The sequence below is a fragment of the Carassius auratus genome, unplaced genomic scaffold (genome assembly GCF_003368295.1).
Source record: "Carassius auratus strain Wakin unplaced genomic scaffold, ASM336829v1 scaf_tig00043482, whole genome shotgun sequence".
Classification (NCBI taxonomy): Eukaryota; Metazoa; Chordata; class Actinopteri; order Cypriniformes; family Cyprinidae; genus Carassius; species Carassius auratus.
Genome location: NW_020526777.1, coordinates 41032 through 61595, shown reverse-complemented (window position 1 = coordinate 61595; position 20564 = coordinate 41032). Strand labels below are relative to the sequence as shown.

General features: G+C 34.9%; 1 protein-coding gene across 1 annotated transcript; it reads right to left on the bottom strand.

Annotated features, from left to right (window-relative positions):
- Positions 1–7159: 7159 nt before the first annotated feature.
- LOC113086584 (adhesion G protein-coupled receptor F4-like) lies at positions 7160–20088 on the bottom strand. The gene is made up of 15 exons (XM_026255452.1): positions 20078–20088; positions 14742–14765; positions 13304–13404; positions 12853–12917; positions 12614–12759; positions 12233–12430; positions 10674–10877; positions 10403–10543; positions 10130–10305; positions 9885–10055; positions 8396–9763; positions 8163–8204; positions 7972–8034; positions 7772–7832; positions 7160–7629 (listed from the first exon to the last, which is right to left on the bottom strand). The coding sequence occupies exons 3-15, from the start codon at positions 13394–13396 to the stop codon at positions 7544–7546; spliced, it is 2814 nt and encodes a 937-aa protein (XP_026111237.1). The 5' UTR covers positions 13397–13404; positions 14742–14765; positions 20078–20088; the 3' UTR covers positions 7160–7543.
- Between the last annotated feature and the right edge of the window lie 476 nt (positions 20089–20564).

Genomic DNA, 20564 nt, shown 5'->3' with positions numbered 1-20564 from the left:
AATAAGAGGTTAAAATCAGATCTGACTCAGAAGGATTAAGCTCTGATAAAGCATTCCTGTTCATTTTTGTTACATTTGAATAGAATTGTAATGTTTTGTGTAACAAAGTGTTTTCTGTGTTCAGGTTTGAACTAATGAGAAAAAAAGAAAGAAAAAAAAAAACACTACACTTCAAAACAATGTTTAAAACATTTAAAAAGTAGTCTATAAGAATGCTTTAATATACATTTTAATCCACAACCTAATAAAGTAAATAATTATGTATAAAAACAACTAGGGAATTCACAAGCCTCCATGAAATTATTATTATTATTATTTTTTTGCTCTCTTTTTTGCAATTGGATTTTAAAGGCCAAATCTCTATTATAATCTGAAATACTGCATTTTTGTTTTGTATTCTCTCAAAATACAAAAGAAAAAATATTATTAAACAAAAATTAGATTGATTTTACTGAAGAAAATAATAAAAAGCAAAAAGAAAAGTTAAATGGACATTGAGCAATTGTAACTTCTCAACTGATTTATGCAGATGGAATTTGGACCACATACAGATGGACGGAACAGTGAACAAACATTAATTTACATCTATGAAAAAAAGAAACAAAATAACAAATATTGGATTTTAAATTAGACAGACACCTCAAGAAATCAACGACCTAAAGACATTGAACCACAATCATTATTCCAGAAAGACGAAAAGACAAAAAACAAATCATCTGTTGGGTGATGTTACACCTCAAGCAGGAAGAGCTAAAGCTCACAGTAGTGTTCAAGCTGTAAAGACACATCAGCTCTGTACACTCAGGTTCATCAGATAAAACTGAATACAAAAATAAAAACAGTTCTTAATAGTTACCATGACATAAATTATTGCAGCTCACAGGACTGTCTTTATTAGAGATATTAAATCCACTCCAGCATGAAAACATGTCTCCCAATGATGTTAATGCAGTCTGAGTATTGACCACACACTGACACTGCATCTTTACATTCATTGATGTTTGGAAATTAGTGAGGTATTCCATAAATGATTAAAAAAAAAAAATCCTAATTTATAATCATACAAACTTTGCTCAGAACACCTCTTTCAGGCTTCCAGAAAGTTATGCGTTTGTCCACATGAGGGAGATTGACTGACTGTATATATTTATATATAAACTGTATTTTATAATACCCCCCCCCCCCCCCAATGAATTACATCGCTGTGTCTGTGGTTGAGTCATTTGTGTGAGAAGCACTGTGAATTTTCTTTTATTTTTAAGATTAAACAAAATGGTCCAAATATGACAAACTGTAGTGAAAACTGCATATTTTTGACCACTGTGAATTTCATTACTAAGGGGAATTACAAATCAGGTGAACTTAATGTCCAATAAATCCAAAACTCAAAAAAAGTTCAGTAACAAAAGTCACTTAAATTACTCATGTCAAGTATAAAATAAAGAAAGCATTTATGAAACTCTCCGTCAGTATGTAAAAATATATTATGGGAGTATTTATGTTATTGTGTTAATATCCAAGGACAGTCTTCACTTATATGGCAAAGAGGGAAATACATTGTCTCGCCACCAAAACCCAAATTTACAGTAACGCGATGAGCAACATAAAGCTCGTCGTGAAGCTTTTAGATCTCACCAGTAGTCATGTCGATATTTAAAAAGTTGAGCTATTATTCAAACAAATAATAATGATGAATAGTTTGACTGTGAATAATGTTGTTGGTAACAACAATGTAAAAATGTGAAACACTGAAATTACAGGTGCAGGTACATTTAATTTGAATATCATCAAAAAGTTGATTTGTTTCACTAATTCCATTCAAAAGTGAAACTTGTATATAACTGTATATTCATTCATTACACACAGACTGATATATTTAAAATGTTTATTTCTTAAAATTGTGATGATTATAACTGACCAATAAGAAAAATTCCAAATTCAGTATCTGGAGCTGGATTCAGTGCTTCAAGAACCAGTACGCACAGACGTGTGCAAGAGATGGGTTTCAGCTGTTGCATTCCTTGTGTCAAGCAATTCTTGAACAACAGACAGCGTCAGAGGCGCCTTGCTTCAAAAAATGACTGTACTGCTGCTGAGTGGTCCAAAGTTATGTTTTCTGATGAAAGTAAAAAATGTTTATGAAAGTAAAGGGTCAGAGTCTGGAGGAAGAGAGGAGATGAGGTCCAGTGTAAAGTTTCCACAGTCAGTGATAGTCTGCGGTGCCATATCATCTGCTGGTGTTGGTCCACTTTGTTTTCTGAGGTCCAAGGTCAACACAGCCGTATACCAGGAAGTTTTAGAGCACTTCAAGCTTTATGCTGCTGACCAACTTTATGGAGATGCAAATTTAATTTTTCAACAGGACTTGGCACCTGCACACAGTGCCCAAGCTACCACTACCTGGTTTAAGGACCATGGTATCCCTGTTCCTAATTGGCCAGAAAACTCGCTTTACCTTAACCCCATAGAAAATCTGTGGGTTATTGTGAAGAGGAAGATGCGATATGCCAGACCCAAGAATGCAGAAGAGCTGAAGGCCACTATCAGAGCAAACTGGGCTCTCATAACATCTGAGCAGTGCCACAGACTGATCCACTCCATGTCACGCTGCATTGCTGCAGTAATTCAGGCAAAAGGAGCCCCATCTACATATTGAGTGCTGTACATGCTCATACTTTTCAGTTGGCCAAGATTTCTAAAAATCCTTTCTTTGTATTGGTCTTAAGTAATATTCTAATTTTCTGAGATACTGAATTTGGGATTTTCCAATTGTCAGTTATAATCATCCAAATAAAAAGAAATACACATTTGAAATGTATTTTGAATGGAATTAGTGAAGCAAAATCAACTGAACTTATCGACGATACTCTAATTATATGACCAGCACCTGTTAAACATCAAAATCAGTTAAAAAAGTATTATTGCAGCAACATAATAATTGTATTTTAGAGTGTTGATACGAACAGTTCATGGATGCCATACTTTACATGGAATTAAAGGGATAGTTTACCCAAAAATGAAAATTATGTCATTAATAACTCACCCTCATGTCGTTCCGAAAGACCTCCATTTATCTTCGGAACACAGTTTAAGATATTTATTTAGATTTAGTCCGAGAGCTCGCAGTCCCTCCATTGAAACTGTGTGTACGGTATACTGCCATGTCCAGAAAGGTAAGAAAAACATCATCAAAGTATTCTATGTGACATCAGAGGGTCAGTTAGAATATTTTGAAGCATCGAACGTAAATTTTGGTCCAAAAATAGCAAAAACTATGACTTTATTCAGCATTGTCTTCTCTTCCGTGTCTGTTGTAAGACAGTTCAAAACAAAGCAGTTTGTCATATCCGGTTTGCGAACAAATCATTTGATGACAAATGACTTAAGCTGTTAACTTGTTTAATGTGGCTGACGCTCCCTCTGAGTTCAAACAAACCAATATCCCGGAGTAATTCATTTACTCAAACAGTACACTGACTGAACTGCTGTGAAGAGATTGTAAAGAAAAAATAGTGAACCAACAATATTTTGTAGTTAACTGTACCTTGACTGGCCATGTTTCTAATTGATGTATGTTGGTCAAAATCACTTCAACATTCTTTAGATGGCCATTATATGGCTCATCCAGATACCTGACATCTCTAAAATAGGAAATTATGTCATGTAAAATCAGAGAACAATGATAAAACTGATCAATGGAGGCAGGGAGGGCAGGGTGACTGTTGATTGTCTAAAAACAGCTGAAGATCAAGGCAGGATGTATCCTCTTGATCAAAAGAAAGAATCACAATAACTTTAACTCATATACCGTGTAAAAAAAATGTCTCTTGTATTTTTGCTTTAACGCAAATAAATAAATAAATAAAAGCAATGTTAGGTTCTGTTTGACCCTATAATTTACCCTTACTTTAAGCCAGGGTGACCAGGTCTAAGGTTTTTTTCACATACAGTAGTAGTGTGCTTCCAATCCAATAATTGTGAAGACCTTTGTACTTTGTTACTTCTGATGAGGTACAGTAGTCTTCTCCAGATTTTATCACAAAATTTGTTGTTTTGCTAAAAGTTTTTCTCAGTTATTATGATTTTATTATTAACTTAATAGTTAATTACCAGTTAACAAGCTCCTCTCTAGTTTTTATTATTATTATTATTATTATTATTATTATTATTATTATATTTTTGTCAGTTAACTAATATGAACACTTAATTACCAAGTACCAAACAGTTGGTACTAAAGTGTTCATATTAGTTAACTGACAAATAAAATAATAATAATAATAATAATAATAATAACAATAAAAACTAGAGAGGAGCTTGTTAACTGGTAATTAAGTATTAAGTTACTCTGTGATGAAGACAAGTCTTTATGAAACCTTATGCACCCTTACAACTGCATGATAAATAGCAGGTGAATAGTTTGGACACTTGTTAAATGTTAACCTCTAAATTATAGTAATGTACCAAATGAAAGGGTTCTATATATATATATATATATATATATATATATATATATATATATATATATATATATATATATGTATATATAGTACTTCCCCTATTGGAAAAAGAACATCCTGTTGTCTTGTCACATCAAAATCCACCAACATATTTAAAACTTTTGGACTGCTTTTACTTGTAAATGGTGCTTGATGTGTGATCTCGCACTAGTAGTAATAGTTAGCATAGCACCTAACATAGCACCCAAAAGAAATACATTCTATCCTCAGTCCAAAGATAGGGAAATACCCTGGACAGATGGCTGTGGACCTTCATGCTTTGAGGAGACAAAGCTACCCACTGAGCCACCATGCTGGCCTTTATCCAACCATTCATCCATTTGAATGTTGTATCCATACAATTTTTTTTTATAACAGATATATACATTAGGCTACATTAGGATCAAATATTTCATGGATTCCCTTTGCAATCAATCAGAAAAGAAAACAGGATTATTTAATAATTAATTACTGTGGCACAAACTGCAAGAATAGCACACTACTTAACTCCAGCCATTTAGCTCAAACTATCGTTCTTTTATATTAATAACAGACTCCAGCCTGATGAGGAAAGACATCTTTTAAAGTACAATACTGAATAGCACATTTCAAAGTCAAGTTAACAATTTCCTTCCATTAACTGTACTGCAAAAAGGAAACTTAAAGCAGTTACATATTTATAAGAATAAACACATTTTTACCTTCTTCTTTAAAGTCTCTGGAAATAACCATGAAGAGATGCCAAACTTGTTGTTTTTTTTTAGGATCTGAGATTTAGTTTTCTCGTTAAATGTTTCAACCACAAAATCTGTGTGTGGATCAACTGCTGAACAAGTTGGATGCCCTCTATTATTTACTTGTTCTCTTTTGTGAAGAGAACATAGAAGAGGGCAGACGGCCGGGTTATTATCTTTTCTTTTTCATCTCAGGTTATGTAGGTAATCACACTGTAAAAAATAAGTGTAATTTTAACTGTAAAATTTTGTAAAAACGCTACGGAAAAAAAACTGATAATAGGTTAACAGTAAGTTCCCGTACTATATACAGGGAAAAACTGTAAAAGATCTAACAAAGCATTTAATGTAAATTTACAGTAAAATTCTGTTAATTATACAGCTTTTAGAAGTAAAAAAAGAACAAATCAATGTATAATTTACAGTCTAAAACTGTAAACTGATATTCCCAGAATTCCCTGCGTGACACTACACGTTTGAAAGTATTTTGTTTAAATAATCATGTTTTTAAATAGTTCTTGTTATCAGTTATGTACATTTGAGCTTTATGTTACATCTTCTGTTGCTTAATGAAAGTTTTTTGCATTATTTAAGTATCACGTGTGTTACCATGATGGTGTTTTGTGTTTCCATAAATGTGCACCTTCTATATGTTAATATATACTTCTGCTTGTGGTGAAGCTACTTGTGATGAGCTTTGATACTTCATGTGGCTTTCTCTTATACAGTACCATCTTTATTATTATGGTGGTTGTCAGTATTTTCAAGGTACAAAACAGATTTAATTTTGTGTGTTGTTGAATTTACTGGTTTATATTCACATTTTCTTGTTTGTAAATTACAGCTTTATATTGTAAAATTAACAGTTTTTGACGTAAATGTGTTTACAGTTTTCTGTATATTTACAAAATTATTCTGGCAACCACAGCTGCCAAAAAGTTTTTGTAAAAACAACAAGAAATTTTTTACAGTGCATGGTTTCCTGGGAACTTAGCCTGGGAACCTGGGAAGTAGCATGACGAGGGCACAATTGTGAGTCCGGTCGGGGTGTTGGTGTTCTCTTCTCCGAGAAGCATGGTTACCTATGTTACCCCACACTTTCTCTTTCGAACTCACACTGTGTCCTAGGGCACTATGGAAAGCAGAACACCTACTATACATACAATGGGAGAGCTCAAAGGTCTGTTAATGCTAGCCTGCCAGCCAACATACCTAAAACATCTCTAGAGGGATTTAATTCAAACCTGCATTTTACTCAACCCTGTCAGATATGAGTCTGCATCCCGTGAGGCCATAGCTCCTAACAAGACGGTAACCAATGGGAAAGGATGCAAATATATGCAAACTCACTTTTCACCAGGGCCCAGATATGGGTATCTGGTTGAGCTGGTGACCCACCTGAGTGTACAGTCAACAGTTATAATAATGGCAGAAATGTTAAGGGGTTTGCCTGAACCAAAAACAGAACATTGAGGACCCAAGTGAGAGGAATCCCAGTAGCAGGAATTACATTTTTTTTTTTTTTACTATTTGCAAATAATATTTTAAAATATGCACTCTTTCACACTTATTTGTATGTCTCAATATGTTAATGTATTGTCACAATTAGTTAGGAATTTCATTAATCATGTACAATGATACCATATTTTCAAGAAAAAAAAAAGTTGAGTAGTTTGCATCACTGTATATTAACTTTTTTAATGTAAAACAGGTTTTAAATATTAAATGTTTTACTCGTTCTTTACTCTTTTTTTTACATTGACTAGTATTGAACTCAATATCTCCCTCAAATGTTGTTTCACTTACACAGTGGATTTATGGAATTGATCTGAACTGCAAATTATATTTTTATTTGACAGTATGCACCCTCTTCATTTTTATTAGTATTCCTTATATACACTGAAATTGCACAGCTGAAAAATGCTCTTGTCTCATTGTATTCAATTATAAATTACATGAATTTGTATGATGTGTAAATGAAAGCACTACTTTCGATTCAAAACAGCATTTGCATCACTGAAAATTGTTGGTCAGTTACATTAGTATAATATAATTGTAAAATATTACACATTTTCTGTAGTTTACTGATCGATTTAAATGTTTTCTGTTATTAATCAGTGGTTTAAGTACTGTACTTATACTTGATTAAGTAAATAATATATATTTTTATTACTACTTCAGAACATAGAAACACCTCAACCCAGAAATCAGTAGCAGATAGTGCAGTTTACATATACTTGTGGTATAGAAAACCTGCTTAGGAAAGGCTGTTTAACATGTAATTAAGTAAACTATAGTTTATGAAGCAGCTGATTATGCATTCATAGTATCTGTGCCACTGGAGCTGTTTGAAGATGTAGCTGCTGAGAAAGCATTGGCTTCAGATATGTTGAACACATCTGCAAATAGACATTCGCACATTATTTAAATATTTATTGTCTATTGTAAATAATGTTGACCTACTAAAGCTATTTTGACCAAATAAAAGTCTGTATAGTAAAATATGTAGACAACTTTATCTATTTTAATAATAAGACTTACTTCTCCGGATCCTTTGAAAGAAACCCAGTCCACTTGAAGATGATGGTCCTGCACTAGTACTCTGTAATTTAAAGATTTAAGATATCAGCTATAATCTTCACATATCTATAATCTGGTAGCATAAATAAAGGAGTAAAAGCCAACTGTAAGATGTTTAGCAGTATCGCATGGATCATATGCCTTGTTTTGTTAGTATTTACCCTGGTGCGGTTAGAGCTGGTAAGGTTTCTTGGTGACAGGCGTCCTGCCAGAGCCTCACGTAACTGCAACCATATAAGACAAAACAGGTTAAAGCACTGAAGAACTACTGAATGACTCGATAAAAGTTTTAATAAAATAATTCTGACAAAATGTCTTGTCAAATTGTCATGCAACAAAAATGAATTCATACCTTGCTGTCTAAAAGCGTTCCAAACACCAAAATAAAGAATCCCTGCACAAGTGATACAAATATATGATGAAATTGTCCTGAGTAAATAATTATAATAGTTGCTGTTCAATTTCATTTTAATAACAACAAAGAACATTTTATATTTTGTATGATAATACTCTGTTGTGAGGTTTCATAATGGATTGTTAGAATTATAGAATATAATAATTTGTTGTAAGTAAAGAAAGTAGTACCTGCAGTGAATTGAGGAGTGCAAACACCACATGAATGCCTAAATCTTGTGACACCATGGTTCCAATGCCAAATCCCCATGTTAGACCAAAGATAGGAGTCAAAAAGGCCACACACCTGGCAATGACCACCAGGGCATGTTTCTCATCTGGTTGAGTAGCAGCACCAACTCCTCTGCTCAACATCTTGTACAGAACCACAATCAAAACCACAAGGTTTATGGCTACAATAGTGAGAGCTGGAATCACAAATGCCAGCAGGGCCTTTGATTCGTACCAGTTCAGCCAGCATGCATTTTGTTTGGAAATATAATTTTGAGGTCCAGCTGTTGATGCTACAGTAATAACCGCTATGAGCAAAGGTGCACCATAACCGGCCATGAAGGCAATAACCATCATATTGGCCCTTGACATTTGAGACAAGACCATAACTGTACGATAAAAGAGCAACAGCGCTGACATTAACATCCAGAAGAAAAGAGCCAAGTAAAAAAAGTGCATGAAGAAAACCACTGGACTGCAGCGACCCACTGAGGTTGGCTGTTCTGCGATCGCAGCTCCAATGATAAAACAGATGTTTGCAATCAGAAGGGACACGGCAATGTTGACTATGGAGACGTGCCGCATGTAGGACGTGTCATTTCTTGTCATTGACTTCCACACGATAATCTCGATAATGAGGCACAAAATCAAGCTGGCCATCGAAATAGCTACACCAATGTAAGTTATATAGGCTAAGGGTATGTTCTTAATGGAAAATGGTGACATTAAGATTGAAAAAGAGGTTGTGTGGTTGCATTCACATTTAATCTTGCCAGTTTCATTCCCTTTACTTATATAGGGCTTTACTTCACATCCAGTGGAATCCCATGCGTCAAGATTGAAGTTCCAAAAGACACACTGAGGATTTCCCAAAAACGGATCATTAATGTCAAACGCAAAAGATATGTTGTTAATTGTTATGATGTCAATCTTAACTACAACCACATCTCCATTGATGCGGACATCTGATTTGCTAGTGTTATTACTTCTACTGGTAGTAGTATTACGGGAAGGTAGGATTTCAGCAAGAGTTGTGAAGACTATGATGGTTATAGGGGTGGATAAAGGAATCTGTGGAATCTCAATCTCGGTAGTTGAGTTTGGCAGGTTTGATATTCCACTATATGAGGTGCTGGTTGTTACAGTTCTGTTCAACTCAATAGATGTTTTATTAATCAAAAAACTGACATTTGTGAGACGGGCTGCTATGTTCTCAATAGCCCTTAGAAGTGCAGTGCTGGTGTTATCAGTCCTGCTGTCATTGTTCAGTTTTTCCCATGAATTAAAGGCCAGTTCCGAAACAAGGATATTCACTGTGTTAAGAAAACCCTGGAAATTAAAATCATGTTTAGTAAAAACATTTTTTTTACAAATATTTTATTGCTAAAAAAAAGTTTTTGCCACAATTTGACTGATGTCTTTTTTGCATACACACTGTAAATGTACATACCTCCATCACACGCTGATTAATGAGAATGTTTTGTGAAATATTAGCTACTTTTAAAAGAATTTCAACGATTGTTAGGACAGTGACAGGAGACTGTGTTATTTCATTCTCATTCTTCTCTGTTACATTACTAAGCTCAGTGACAAACTCTGGTATGTCCTCCACCAACAAAACCTACAAAATAAATTACATAGTAAATATGAAATGTAAATATCAGAATATTTTAAATATAAATGGATTAAGATTACCTGAACTTTATTTGCAAGGTTGATGATCACTTTAAGAATACAGTTTGTCTCCTCAGGCTTCCATTCACCTGATATACATTTATATTTTATGGTGCCTTCCTTGTCTCTTTCACAGGGACCTATCAAAGTTTCACCTTCCTTTCCATCTCCAAGTTTTTCATTTTTACAGCTGAACTCTAGTGTAAATATTTAAGAAAAACAGAAAAAGTTATTTCTTTCAGAGAGCTGAAACAGAAAAACTATGTCACATGATAAAGAAAACTGAAGCTTCACCTTCGTTTACTTTGATAACTGTAACATCTGAACTACCATAGCTGAAACTTTGAAGTGCCTGGTTCTTGAGTCGACAAACAAAGGTTTCACTCCCACATTCTCCTTGTTTGATTGTATGATTTAATGTGATGCATCCATCCTCTGATTGTATGAAAGAAGTAAATGCAATAATTGAAAACACATGAAAACATGTTGAATTGAACAAAGCAATTCATCACAACTCAAATCTCCAGTCAGCAACTTCTGTAAAAATATGTATTGTATGTACAACCTGTAGGTACCACAACATCCCCAGAAGATATTGGGGTCCACTCCACACTGTTTTTTTCTTCACAGCATTCAAGTAAAACACTCTTGTTTACACATTGGAACTTTCTTTTATTTTGACCCACTATGATATCTGGAAGTGGTTCAATAACTACATCTTGCCACTGAATGTAAGGTATTGTCCTGTTTATGATACATGCGTATCGACCTGCAATTAATAAAAAAAAAACCCACAAGATTATTTATGCATTTATTATTTTCTAAAGCAATAAAATAGACTGGTTTACATAATTGTATTTATTCAATAACATACCTACAACTTATCTTCAATAACTTAACTACATTTGCTAGTTGAAAGCAATGTAAGCATAAGCAGTTATGCTATAGCATAATACAAGTGGAACATCATACTAGAACAAGAAATTGTTTTTGCTAGTCCACATTCTTTTCATAAAAAGAAAGTAAATGGAATCCAAAATGTCCCAAAAAGGATCATTAAAGTTTAATCACAAGTGCTTATTACCTGTGCACTATATTCTATATATATATATGTATATATGTATATATATATATATATATATATGTGTATATATATATGTATATATATATATATATACATATCTTCATATATATATTTTACATTCATATATATATATATATATATATATATATATGAAGATATGTATATATATATATATATATATATATATATATATATATATATATATATATATATATATATATATATATATATATATATATATATATATATATATATATATATATATATATATATATATATATATGACGAACATTATGAAATTATTTTCTGGGAAATGCATGGCGAACATAGTTCCAGGCAGCACTCTTGACCGCATTACAGTTCCATATCACTTCACATAGTTAACTATAACAACAGAAATTAGCATACAGTACCTATACAGCAAACAGGACTAACAAAAACAGCAACATGAAATCGTATGTGTATCAGTATATTAGATCTGTGGAACAATGTCTCTCGGGACATGGTGACAACACACTACTAATACAACTCAACCAGGTCTTGCCCCCTCTTACTTTCTTTATATATTCCTTGGGCATGATTTATTTTAATGTGGGGTATTGTGATGTATACAACCCTGAAAAAAAAAACTCAGATCTTTTTCATGTATAAAAAGCAACATTATTAAAGGAAGTTAAAAGATTAAAAATGCATAATAAAATTTGAAATCCTTTATTTTAAAAAGTAATCTATTGAAAAAATTATCTGAACTTGATAAATCTGTATAATATATATATATATATATATATATATATATATATATATATATATACTTTAGATGGAAAATAATTTGTTATAGTATGGTGTACTGCACCTTGCGTCACATTGCACCGGGTGTATGATATGTATGATATTCTCTTATCTTTACTGATTAAGCTTTAACCCTTTTTCCTATGCCAACTGTGTGTGTGTGTGTGTGTTAGACTAGTTTAAGTGTTTATGTAGTTTATAAAGCCTTACTTGTAAGATTATTGCTGGTAGGATGAAGATGTGTTACTCACCTCTGTCAAGCACACTGACACTCTTCACAGTGAGAGTACTATTGTCAGATGAAATTTTGTATTTATTGGTGCTTAATGGAAGATCTTGGTCATTTACTGTCCATCTCATTGTACCATCAACATAATCTGGGCGTATGCATTTTAGCTCCATATTTTGCTGAGGATACCATTTTTCTGCAGTGGACAGGTTCTTTTGTTCTGAAAGTAGAGTCCAAAAACAATATTTGACCTTTTTATATTTTATATTTATGGTTCTTTTAACATTTTTAAAAGCAGTATTAATCCTTATAACAAACCAGATTGTAATCAATAAAAATGATAAATGATAAAAAAATCATTGAATTGACATTATTCACAGACATGAATAATGTCTAGCATTACCACTTTGAGCAAAACCATCCAGATCTACAGGGAATCCTTCTGTTATGAGAATGTTTCCAACTTGTTTGTTTGCTGCTGCAAATTCAGGGCTGTTGGGGCTGCTGGTTGTTGAGTTAAATTCATAGTCTGCTATAATGCTACCAGGCCTATGGAGCATAAATACAAACCATAACAATGAGAACACACTGTTTAATACAAGTGGTAAAAAACAAAATCAATCTTTTAAGTGAAAACCTTACCTAAAACGAGTGACTTTTACTGAAACCGTTATATAGACTGCCAATTTTCTGTAACTTTCTTCAATCTGTACAAAATAACAAATGCACATTAGTTTACCTTATGATAAAACTGATTTAAATGTATGTCATTTTCAAGATGAATTACTCTATGGTAAGAACCAAAGATATGTAGATGACACCTGAGCATACAGATTTGGGCTGCTTTACTGTCAATAAACAGATTGTATCTTTATTGACTGTTAATTATTTATCTAATGTGATTTAGAATGATAATAATTCACAAGAAAGATTAAGTAAAATAAATACACATATTTGCAAAAAAAAAAAAAAAATTACATGAAAACAAGAAGTTATACTCTGTATTACAAACTCTATAATTAACATTCACACAGTATTTTTTTTATTTAGCTTTATCAATACGTTTTTATTTACAAAATATGGAACTACTCACTGCTGATTCAATTTTACTGGCATAGCGAATGAACTTCTCATCTTTGTTGTTGCTGAGACTGGTATCAAAATCTTCTTTTATTCTCAATGACATTTGAAGAACTGTTAGAAAAAACAACAACATTTATTCATCTGTTTCAGTCATATGACTATTTCCACCATATTCATGACCAACAGCAGGGCAAAGTACAGAAGATCCCAAAAATTTTGTGTTTTTGTATTCGCTGCCATTATTTTGCTCTGCTCATGTTCATGAATATGTTGGCTGAATTGAAATGTCAAATGACTGTAACTGCTTTATAGAACAATTGATGATAATACAGTATAATAATAATCCAATATCAATTATTAAATCCTGTTCACACGAAGAACGATAACTATGATGGCGGAAGATATCGTCTGTTTATTTTAAGTACACGCTCATCTGCTGCATTAAATTCTCGAGCTTGTTACAGCAGCATTTTTATCATTCATTAAATGGAAAAAACGAGAGTGATTCCAGTGATATCATGTCTGTGTGCCTTTATCGTTATAGTTGCGTGTGGACTCTGCTATTCTTTAATATGTAGTATGATTTATTTATTGTTATCTTTAAAGTTATCGTAATTGATGTGAACAGACCTTTAGACTTGCTGGGCTGGGCAATACATACTGGCTGCCACTTTTGTCAGTTAAAAATATTTCAGAAAAATCTAAGTAATAATAATAATAAATAAATAAACAAACCCTTGTATTACTTATTACTTAAAACAGTGTCTTATTAGAGCAGAATAAACAGAAACACATACACAGTGTCTGTGTTGGTCTGGGTGTTGTCTATAATTAGTTTTCCTGAAGATTCAAAGCAATTGATCTACTTTAGACTTTTTTTGTGTTTGTGATTTCTCAAATGTACTTTTTATGAACTAAGCTCTGTGTAAAATTAGTAACTTGACTTCAAAGAGTTGACAATACTCATATCAAAATACGAAGCTATCATTGATTTTTTTTACTGCAAAACTAAAAAAAAAAAAAAATACTGCAAAACTAAAAAAAATCTCTGTTATATGTCTTGTCATTACATTTGTTTTGTGTTTTAATTTTTTAATTTTTGGAAAAAGAATTACTTCATTACAGATGGGGCGGATATGAAAATATAAAGATATCATCAATAACTTCAAACTTGCAATAACTGTAAAAAGGATCTATTACACGTGAGTAGTCATCAAATACATTGTGCGGTTTGTCATTTTTTGTTTCTTTTACATTACATACCACATGTTGTTGCAGAACATTACTTAAAAAAATAAAATTGCAGCAAAAAATCTGTGTGGTACTTCACTTTGTTACTGTTGATGGGACTGATTTCAGAATTTATCATTCAAATAACTGTAAAAAGGTTAAATAAGTGTCGTGATCAAATAAATTTTTCTGGTATATCAGGTTTTAACAGTACATACCTGTTGTAGGTGTTGTTACAGGTACTACGGCAGAAAAAAAGAACCAAATAAACCTTTAGCATTTTAAAATTTAATATTTATAATTGTAAAATGTAAAATACCCCCTGTCGTGTTGCAAGCAACCAATTCCCCTGTGCGCCTCAGCACTAAAAGAGCATTTCTTAAAGAGCAAATTTAAAAGAGCTTCACGGGTGCATCTTTGTAAAGACGACGGATCGGCCTTATAAGGATGCCGTTTCACCCGTGTTTTTGGGTGCTGTTGTTACCTGCCAACGGGTGATGGTCATGATCGCTGCCAAACGTGTCTGGGTGTCGAACACGCTGAGGTGGCCTTTCGTGGATGAGTCATGTTCCCACTGTGGGAATATGACCATTTCGGAGCTGCAAACCAGGCTCTGCAACCTGCAATTTGGGGATCGTTCTGGCGCGGGTCGTTTGATGATTACAGTGGTGGCAAACCTCGCAGGGACCAGCGGTATTCAGTGGGACTCCCCCTGACCAGATGTCGATCTCAGCATCGGAGGGAGAGCTGTCTGATGAAGATTCGGCCTCGCTGCCGCCCCCCGGGACTAACTGGCGGTGCCTATGTGGGCTTGCGAGGAATCTGCTTCCGCCTTACATGCCATGGTGTTATTGCAGGTGCACCAGGCTCAGGCACTGAAGGACCTGCACTGAAGGACCAACCGGTCATAATCCAGCAGTTCTGACAGAACTCCGAAACACCACAAAGGTGTGCGATGTCCATGTTAGTGGTTAGTGCTATCTCTGGCTGTGTCTGGCAGACATGAGGGACACTGACAAGGTCCGGTTTCTCAATGCCCCTGGGTCCCAGGAGGGCAAGGAGAGTTGCCTACAGCCAAGCATTGGACCTCACTCATCCTCCTCCTTCGCCAGATGGCAACAGAGGGCGGTTCGGGAGCATCAACAAAGGCCCTATGCACGCACCCTCTGCAAACCTCTGGAACCAGGTGAGCCCTGCACCCCACACTCACACCACATTCCGGCCTGCTCACAAGCCACCCGAGTTGGGTTCCTGGGTTCCACCTCGCTGCCCCACCGCGGGTGCAGCTGTGGTTCCGCTAATCCTGCTACAGTTTCTAAACACCTGGTCAGCGCTGCCCTGCCCATCTAGCTGGCTTCTATGGACCATTAGCCTCGGCTATGTGATTCAGTTCACCTGGTGTCCACCCTTGTTCAGCGGCATCCGCTTCACTACAGTGAAAGCAGCCGATGCCCCGTTCTGTGGGCAGAGATCGCAGTCCTACTGGTGAAGGACGCGATAGAGCCGGTTCCTCCAGCTGATATGAGGATAGGTTTTACAGCCATTACTTCATTGTACCCAAGAAAGGCAGTGGGTTACGTCTGATATTGGTTCTGCGAGTTTTGAATCAGGTCCTTTATCAGGTACCATTCTAGATGTTGACACAGAAACGCATCTTTGAGATTTGAGGTTTGCAGCGATCGACCTGAAGGACGATAAGCTACCCATGCCACACACACTCATGCAACCCCATACCATCAGAGGTGCAGGCTTCTGAATTGTGTGCTCATAACAACTTGGGTTGTCCTTGTCTTTAGTACAGATGACATGGCGTCCCAGCTTTCCAAAAATAACTTCAAATATTGATTTGTCTGACCACAGAACAGTTTTCCACTCTGCCACAGTCCATTTTAAATGAGCCTTGGCCCAGAAAACACCTGGGCTTCTGGATCATGTTTAGATATGGCTTCTTTTTTGACCTATAGAGCTTTAGCTGGCAACAGCGAATGAATGGTAGATTGTGTTCACCGACAAAATTTTCTGGAATTTTCTTGAGCCCATGTTGTGATTTCTAGTAGCATTCCTGTATGTGTGCAGTGGCGTCTAAGGTCCCGAAGATCACGGGCAACCAGTATGGTTTTCCGGCCTTTACCCTTATGCATAGAGATTGTTACAGATTCTCTGAATCTTTAGATGATATTATTAATTGTAGATGAAGATAACTTTAAAGTCTTTGCAATAGTTCTCTGAGAAACTCCTTTCGGATATTGCTCCACTTTTTTTTGCCGCAGCATTGAGGGAATTGGTGATCCTCTGCACCAATCCTCTTGACACTGAGAAACACTACCACTCTGAGAGGCTCTTTTTATACCCAATCGTGTTGCCAATTGACCTAATAATGTGCAAATTGGTCCTCCAGCTGTTCCTTAAATGTACATTTAACTTTTACAGCCTCTTATTGCTACCTGTCCCAAATTATTTTGAATGTGTAGCTCTCATGAAATCCAAAATGAGCCAATATTTGGCATTACATTTCAAAATGTCTCACTTTTCACATATGTTTTCATATGTTAGCTATATTCTATTGTGAATAAAATATAAGTTTAAGAGATTTGTAAATTATTCCATTCCTTTTTTACTCACAATTTGTACAATTTTAAAAATGAATACATTAAGAATGCTTTCTACTAAAGTCTGTGTAAAATAGGTACTTCACTTCCTTACAGTTCACTTCAAAATGTAAAAATGTCATAAATAGACATTTTGATTTCAGATTTGTAAATAAAATGTTTAATTATTGTATGTGAGTAGTCATAAAATACATTTTGTGTTATTACTTTTTTTCACAGTACATACCTGTTGTAGTAGTTAATGTAGGGGTTGAAGGTGATTTTAAAGTTGCAGCTGTTGTTGAAGTTGTTGCTGGTAGGTAGGTAGATAGTTGGAGAAACAAAAACAAATCAATCAAAACTAAACAGAAAATAAATCATCAAACCTTTTAAGATAAAGTCGTTTTTTAAACAGAACATACAAATTGCTGGAAGTGCTGTTGGTGTTACTGCAGAAAAAATAGAACAAACAACTTTTATAATTTTAAAGAAAATAAATATTTAAATGTATTTATTAAAAAGATGACACTAACAGTAAAAAAAAAAAAAAAAAGTAAAAGGGATTGTTCACTCAAAAATGAAAATTAGACTATGATTTACTAATCCCTTTTATACGTATCTTACATCCCTCTTTCAGACGAATCCAATCTGACCTTTATTACAAATTCCCCTGGCTCTTCAAAGCTGAATAATGGCATTAAATGTTGCCTCTGTTTTTGAAGTTGAAAAAAGTGCATCCATCCATCATAAAACTACTCCACACAGCTCCATGGTATTAATAAAGACCTTCTGAAGTAAAACTATCCACTAGTGAAAAAATATATAGTGCAGTGGAGTAGTTTTATGATGTATGGATGCACTTTTTTCCAACTTCACAAACACAGGCAACATTTAATGCCATTATACAGCTTGGAAAAGCCAGGGGAATTTTTAATATAACTCAGAATGGATTCGTCTGAAAGAGTAATGTCAGATACGTCTAGAATGCCCTGAGGATTTGTAAATCATTGTCTAATTTTCATTTTTGGGTGAACTATCCTTTTGACATTTGTTTGTTTTTGTTTTGTTTTTTACTGTTAGTGTCATCTTTTTAATAAATAAATGTAAATATTATTTTTTTTGGTTTTGTCTGGTTTCTCAATGCCCCTGGGTCCCAGGAGGGCAAGGAGAGTTGCCTACAGCCAAGCATTGGACCTCACTCATCCTCCTCCTTCGCCAGATGGCAACAGCGGGCGGTTCGGGAGCATCAACAAAGGCCCTACGCACGCACCCTCTGCAAACCTCTGGAACCAGGTGAGCCCTGCACCCCACACTCACACCACATTCCGGCCTGCTCACAAGCCACCCGAGTTGGGTTCCTGGGTTCCACCTCGCTGCCCCACCGCGGGTGCAGCTGTGGTTCCGCTAATCCTGCTACAGCGCTGCCCTGCCCATCTAGCTGGCTTCTACAGACCATTAGCCTCGGCTATGTGATTCAGTTCACCTGGTGTCCACCCTTGTTCAGCGGCATCCGCTTCACTACAGTGAAAGCAGCCGATGCCCCGTTCTGTGGGCAGAGATCGCAGTCCTACTGGTGAAGGACGCGATAGAGCCGGTTCCTCCAGCTGATATGAGGATAGGTTTTACAGCCATTACTTCATTGTACCCAAGAAAGGCAGTGGGTTACGTCTGATATTGGTTCTGCGAGTTTTGAATCAGGTCCTTTATCAGGTACCATTCTAGATGTTGACACAGAAACGCATCTTTGAGATTTGAGGTTTGCAGCGATCGACCTGAAGGACGATAAGCTACCCATGCCACACACACTCATGCAACCCCATACCATCAGAGGTGCAGGCTTCTGAATTGTGTGCTCATAACAACTTGGGTTGTCCTTGTCTTTAGTACAGATGACATGGCGTCCCAGCTTTCCAAAAATAACTTCAAATATTGATTTGTCTGACCACAGAACAGTTTTCCACTCTGCCACAGTCCATTTTAAATGAGCCTTGGCCCAGAAAACACCTGGGCTTCTGGATCATGTTTAGATATGGCTTCTTTTTTGACCTATAGAGCTTTAGCTGGCAACAGCGAATGAATGGTAGATTGTGTTCACCGACAAAATTTTCTGGAATTTTCTTGAGCCCATGTTGTGATTTCTAGTAGCATTCCTGTATGTGTGCAGTGGCGTCTAAGGTCCCGAAGATCACGGGCAACCAGTATGGTTTTCCGGCCTTTACCCTTATGCATAGAGATTGTTACAGATTCTCTGAATCTTTAGATGATATTATTAATTGTAGATGAAGATAACTTTAAAGTCTTTGCAATAGTTCTCTGAGAAACTCCTTTCGGATATTGCTCCACTTTTTTTTGCCGCAGCATTGAGGGAATTGGTGATCCTCTGCACCAATCCTCTTGACACTGAGAAACACTACCACTCTGAGAGGCTCTTTTTATACCCAATCGTGTTGCCAATTGACCTAATAATGTGCAAATTGGTCCTCCAGCTGTTCCTTAAATGTACATTTAACTTTTACAGCCTCTTATTGCTACCTGTCCCAAATTATTTTGAATGTGTAGCTCTCATGAAATCCAAAATGAGCCAATATTTGGCATTACATTTCAAAATGTCTCACTTTTCACATATGTTTTCATATGTTAGCTATATTCTATTGTGAATAAAATATAAGTTTAAGAGATTCGTAAATTATTCCATTCCTTTTTTACTCACAATTTGTACAGTGTTTGAATAACTTGAACTACATGATGCCAGCTATCAAATTTATCTTAAAAATAAATACATAAAGAATGCTTTCTACTAAAGTCTGTGTAAAATAGGTACTTCACTTCCTTACAGTTCACTTCAAAATGTAAAAATGTCATAAATAGACATTTTGATTTCAGATTTGTAAATAAAATGTTTAATTATTGTATGTGAGTAGTCATAAAATACATTTTGTGTTATTACTTTTTTTCACAGTACATACCTGTTGTAGTAGTTAATGTAGGGGTTGAAGGTGATTTTAAAGTTGCAGCTGTTGTTGAAGTTGTTGCTGGTAGGTAGGTAGATAGTTGGAGAAACAAAAACAAATCAATCAAAACTAAACAGAAAATAAATCATCAAACCTTTTAAGATAAAGTCGTTTTTTAAACAGAACATACAAATTGCTGGAAGTGCTGTTGGTGTTACTGCAGAAAAAATAGAACAAACAACTTTTATAATTTTAAAGAAAATAAATATTTAAATGTATTTATTAAAAAGATGACACTAACAGTAAAAAAAAAAAAAAAAAAAAAGTAAAAGGGATTGTTCACTCAAAAATGAAAATTAGACTATGATTTACTAATCCCTTTTATACGTATCTTACATCCCTCTTTCAGACGAATCCAATCTGACCTTTATTACAAATTCCCCTGGCTCTTCAAAGCTGAATAATGGCATTAAATGTTGCCTCTGTTTTTGAAGTTGAAAAA

Excerpts from the sequence above, each read along its gene's own strand:
- LOC113086584 (XM_026255452.1), bottom strand. The coding sequence starts at position 13,396 with ATGTCATTGAGAATAAAAGAAGATTTTGATACCAGTCTCAGCAACAAC. Across the intron at positions 10,878-12,232 it reads TGTCAGTGTGCTTGACAGAG|GTCGATACGCATGTATCATA; the intron begins GTGAGTAACACA and ends TATTAATTGCAG. Across the intron at positions 7,833-7,971 it reads CCAGCTCTAACCGCACCAGG|AGTACTAGTGCAGGACCATC; the intron begins GTAAATACTAAC and ends TTTAAATTACAG.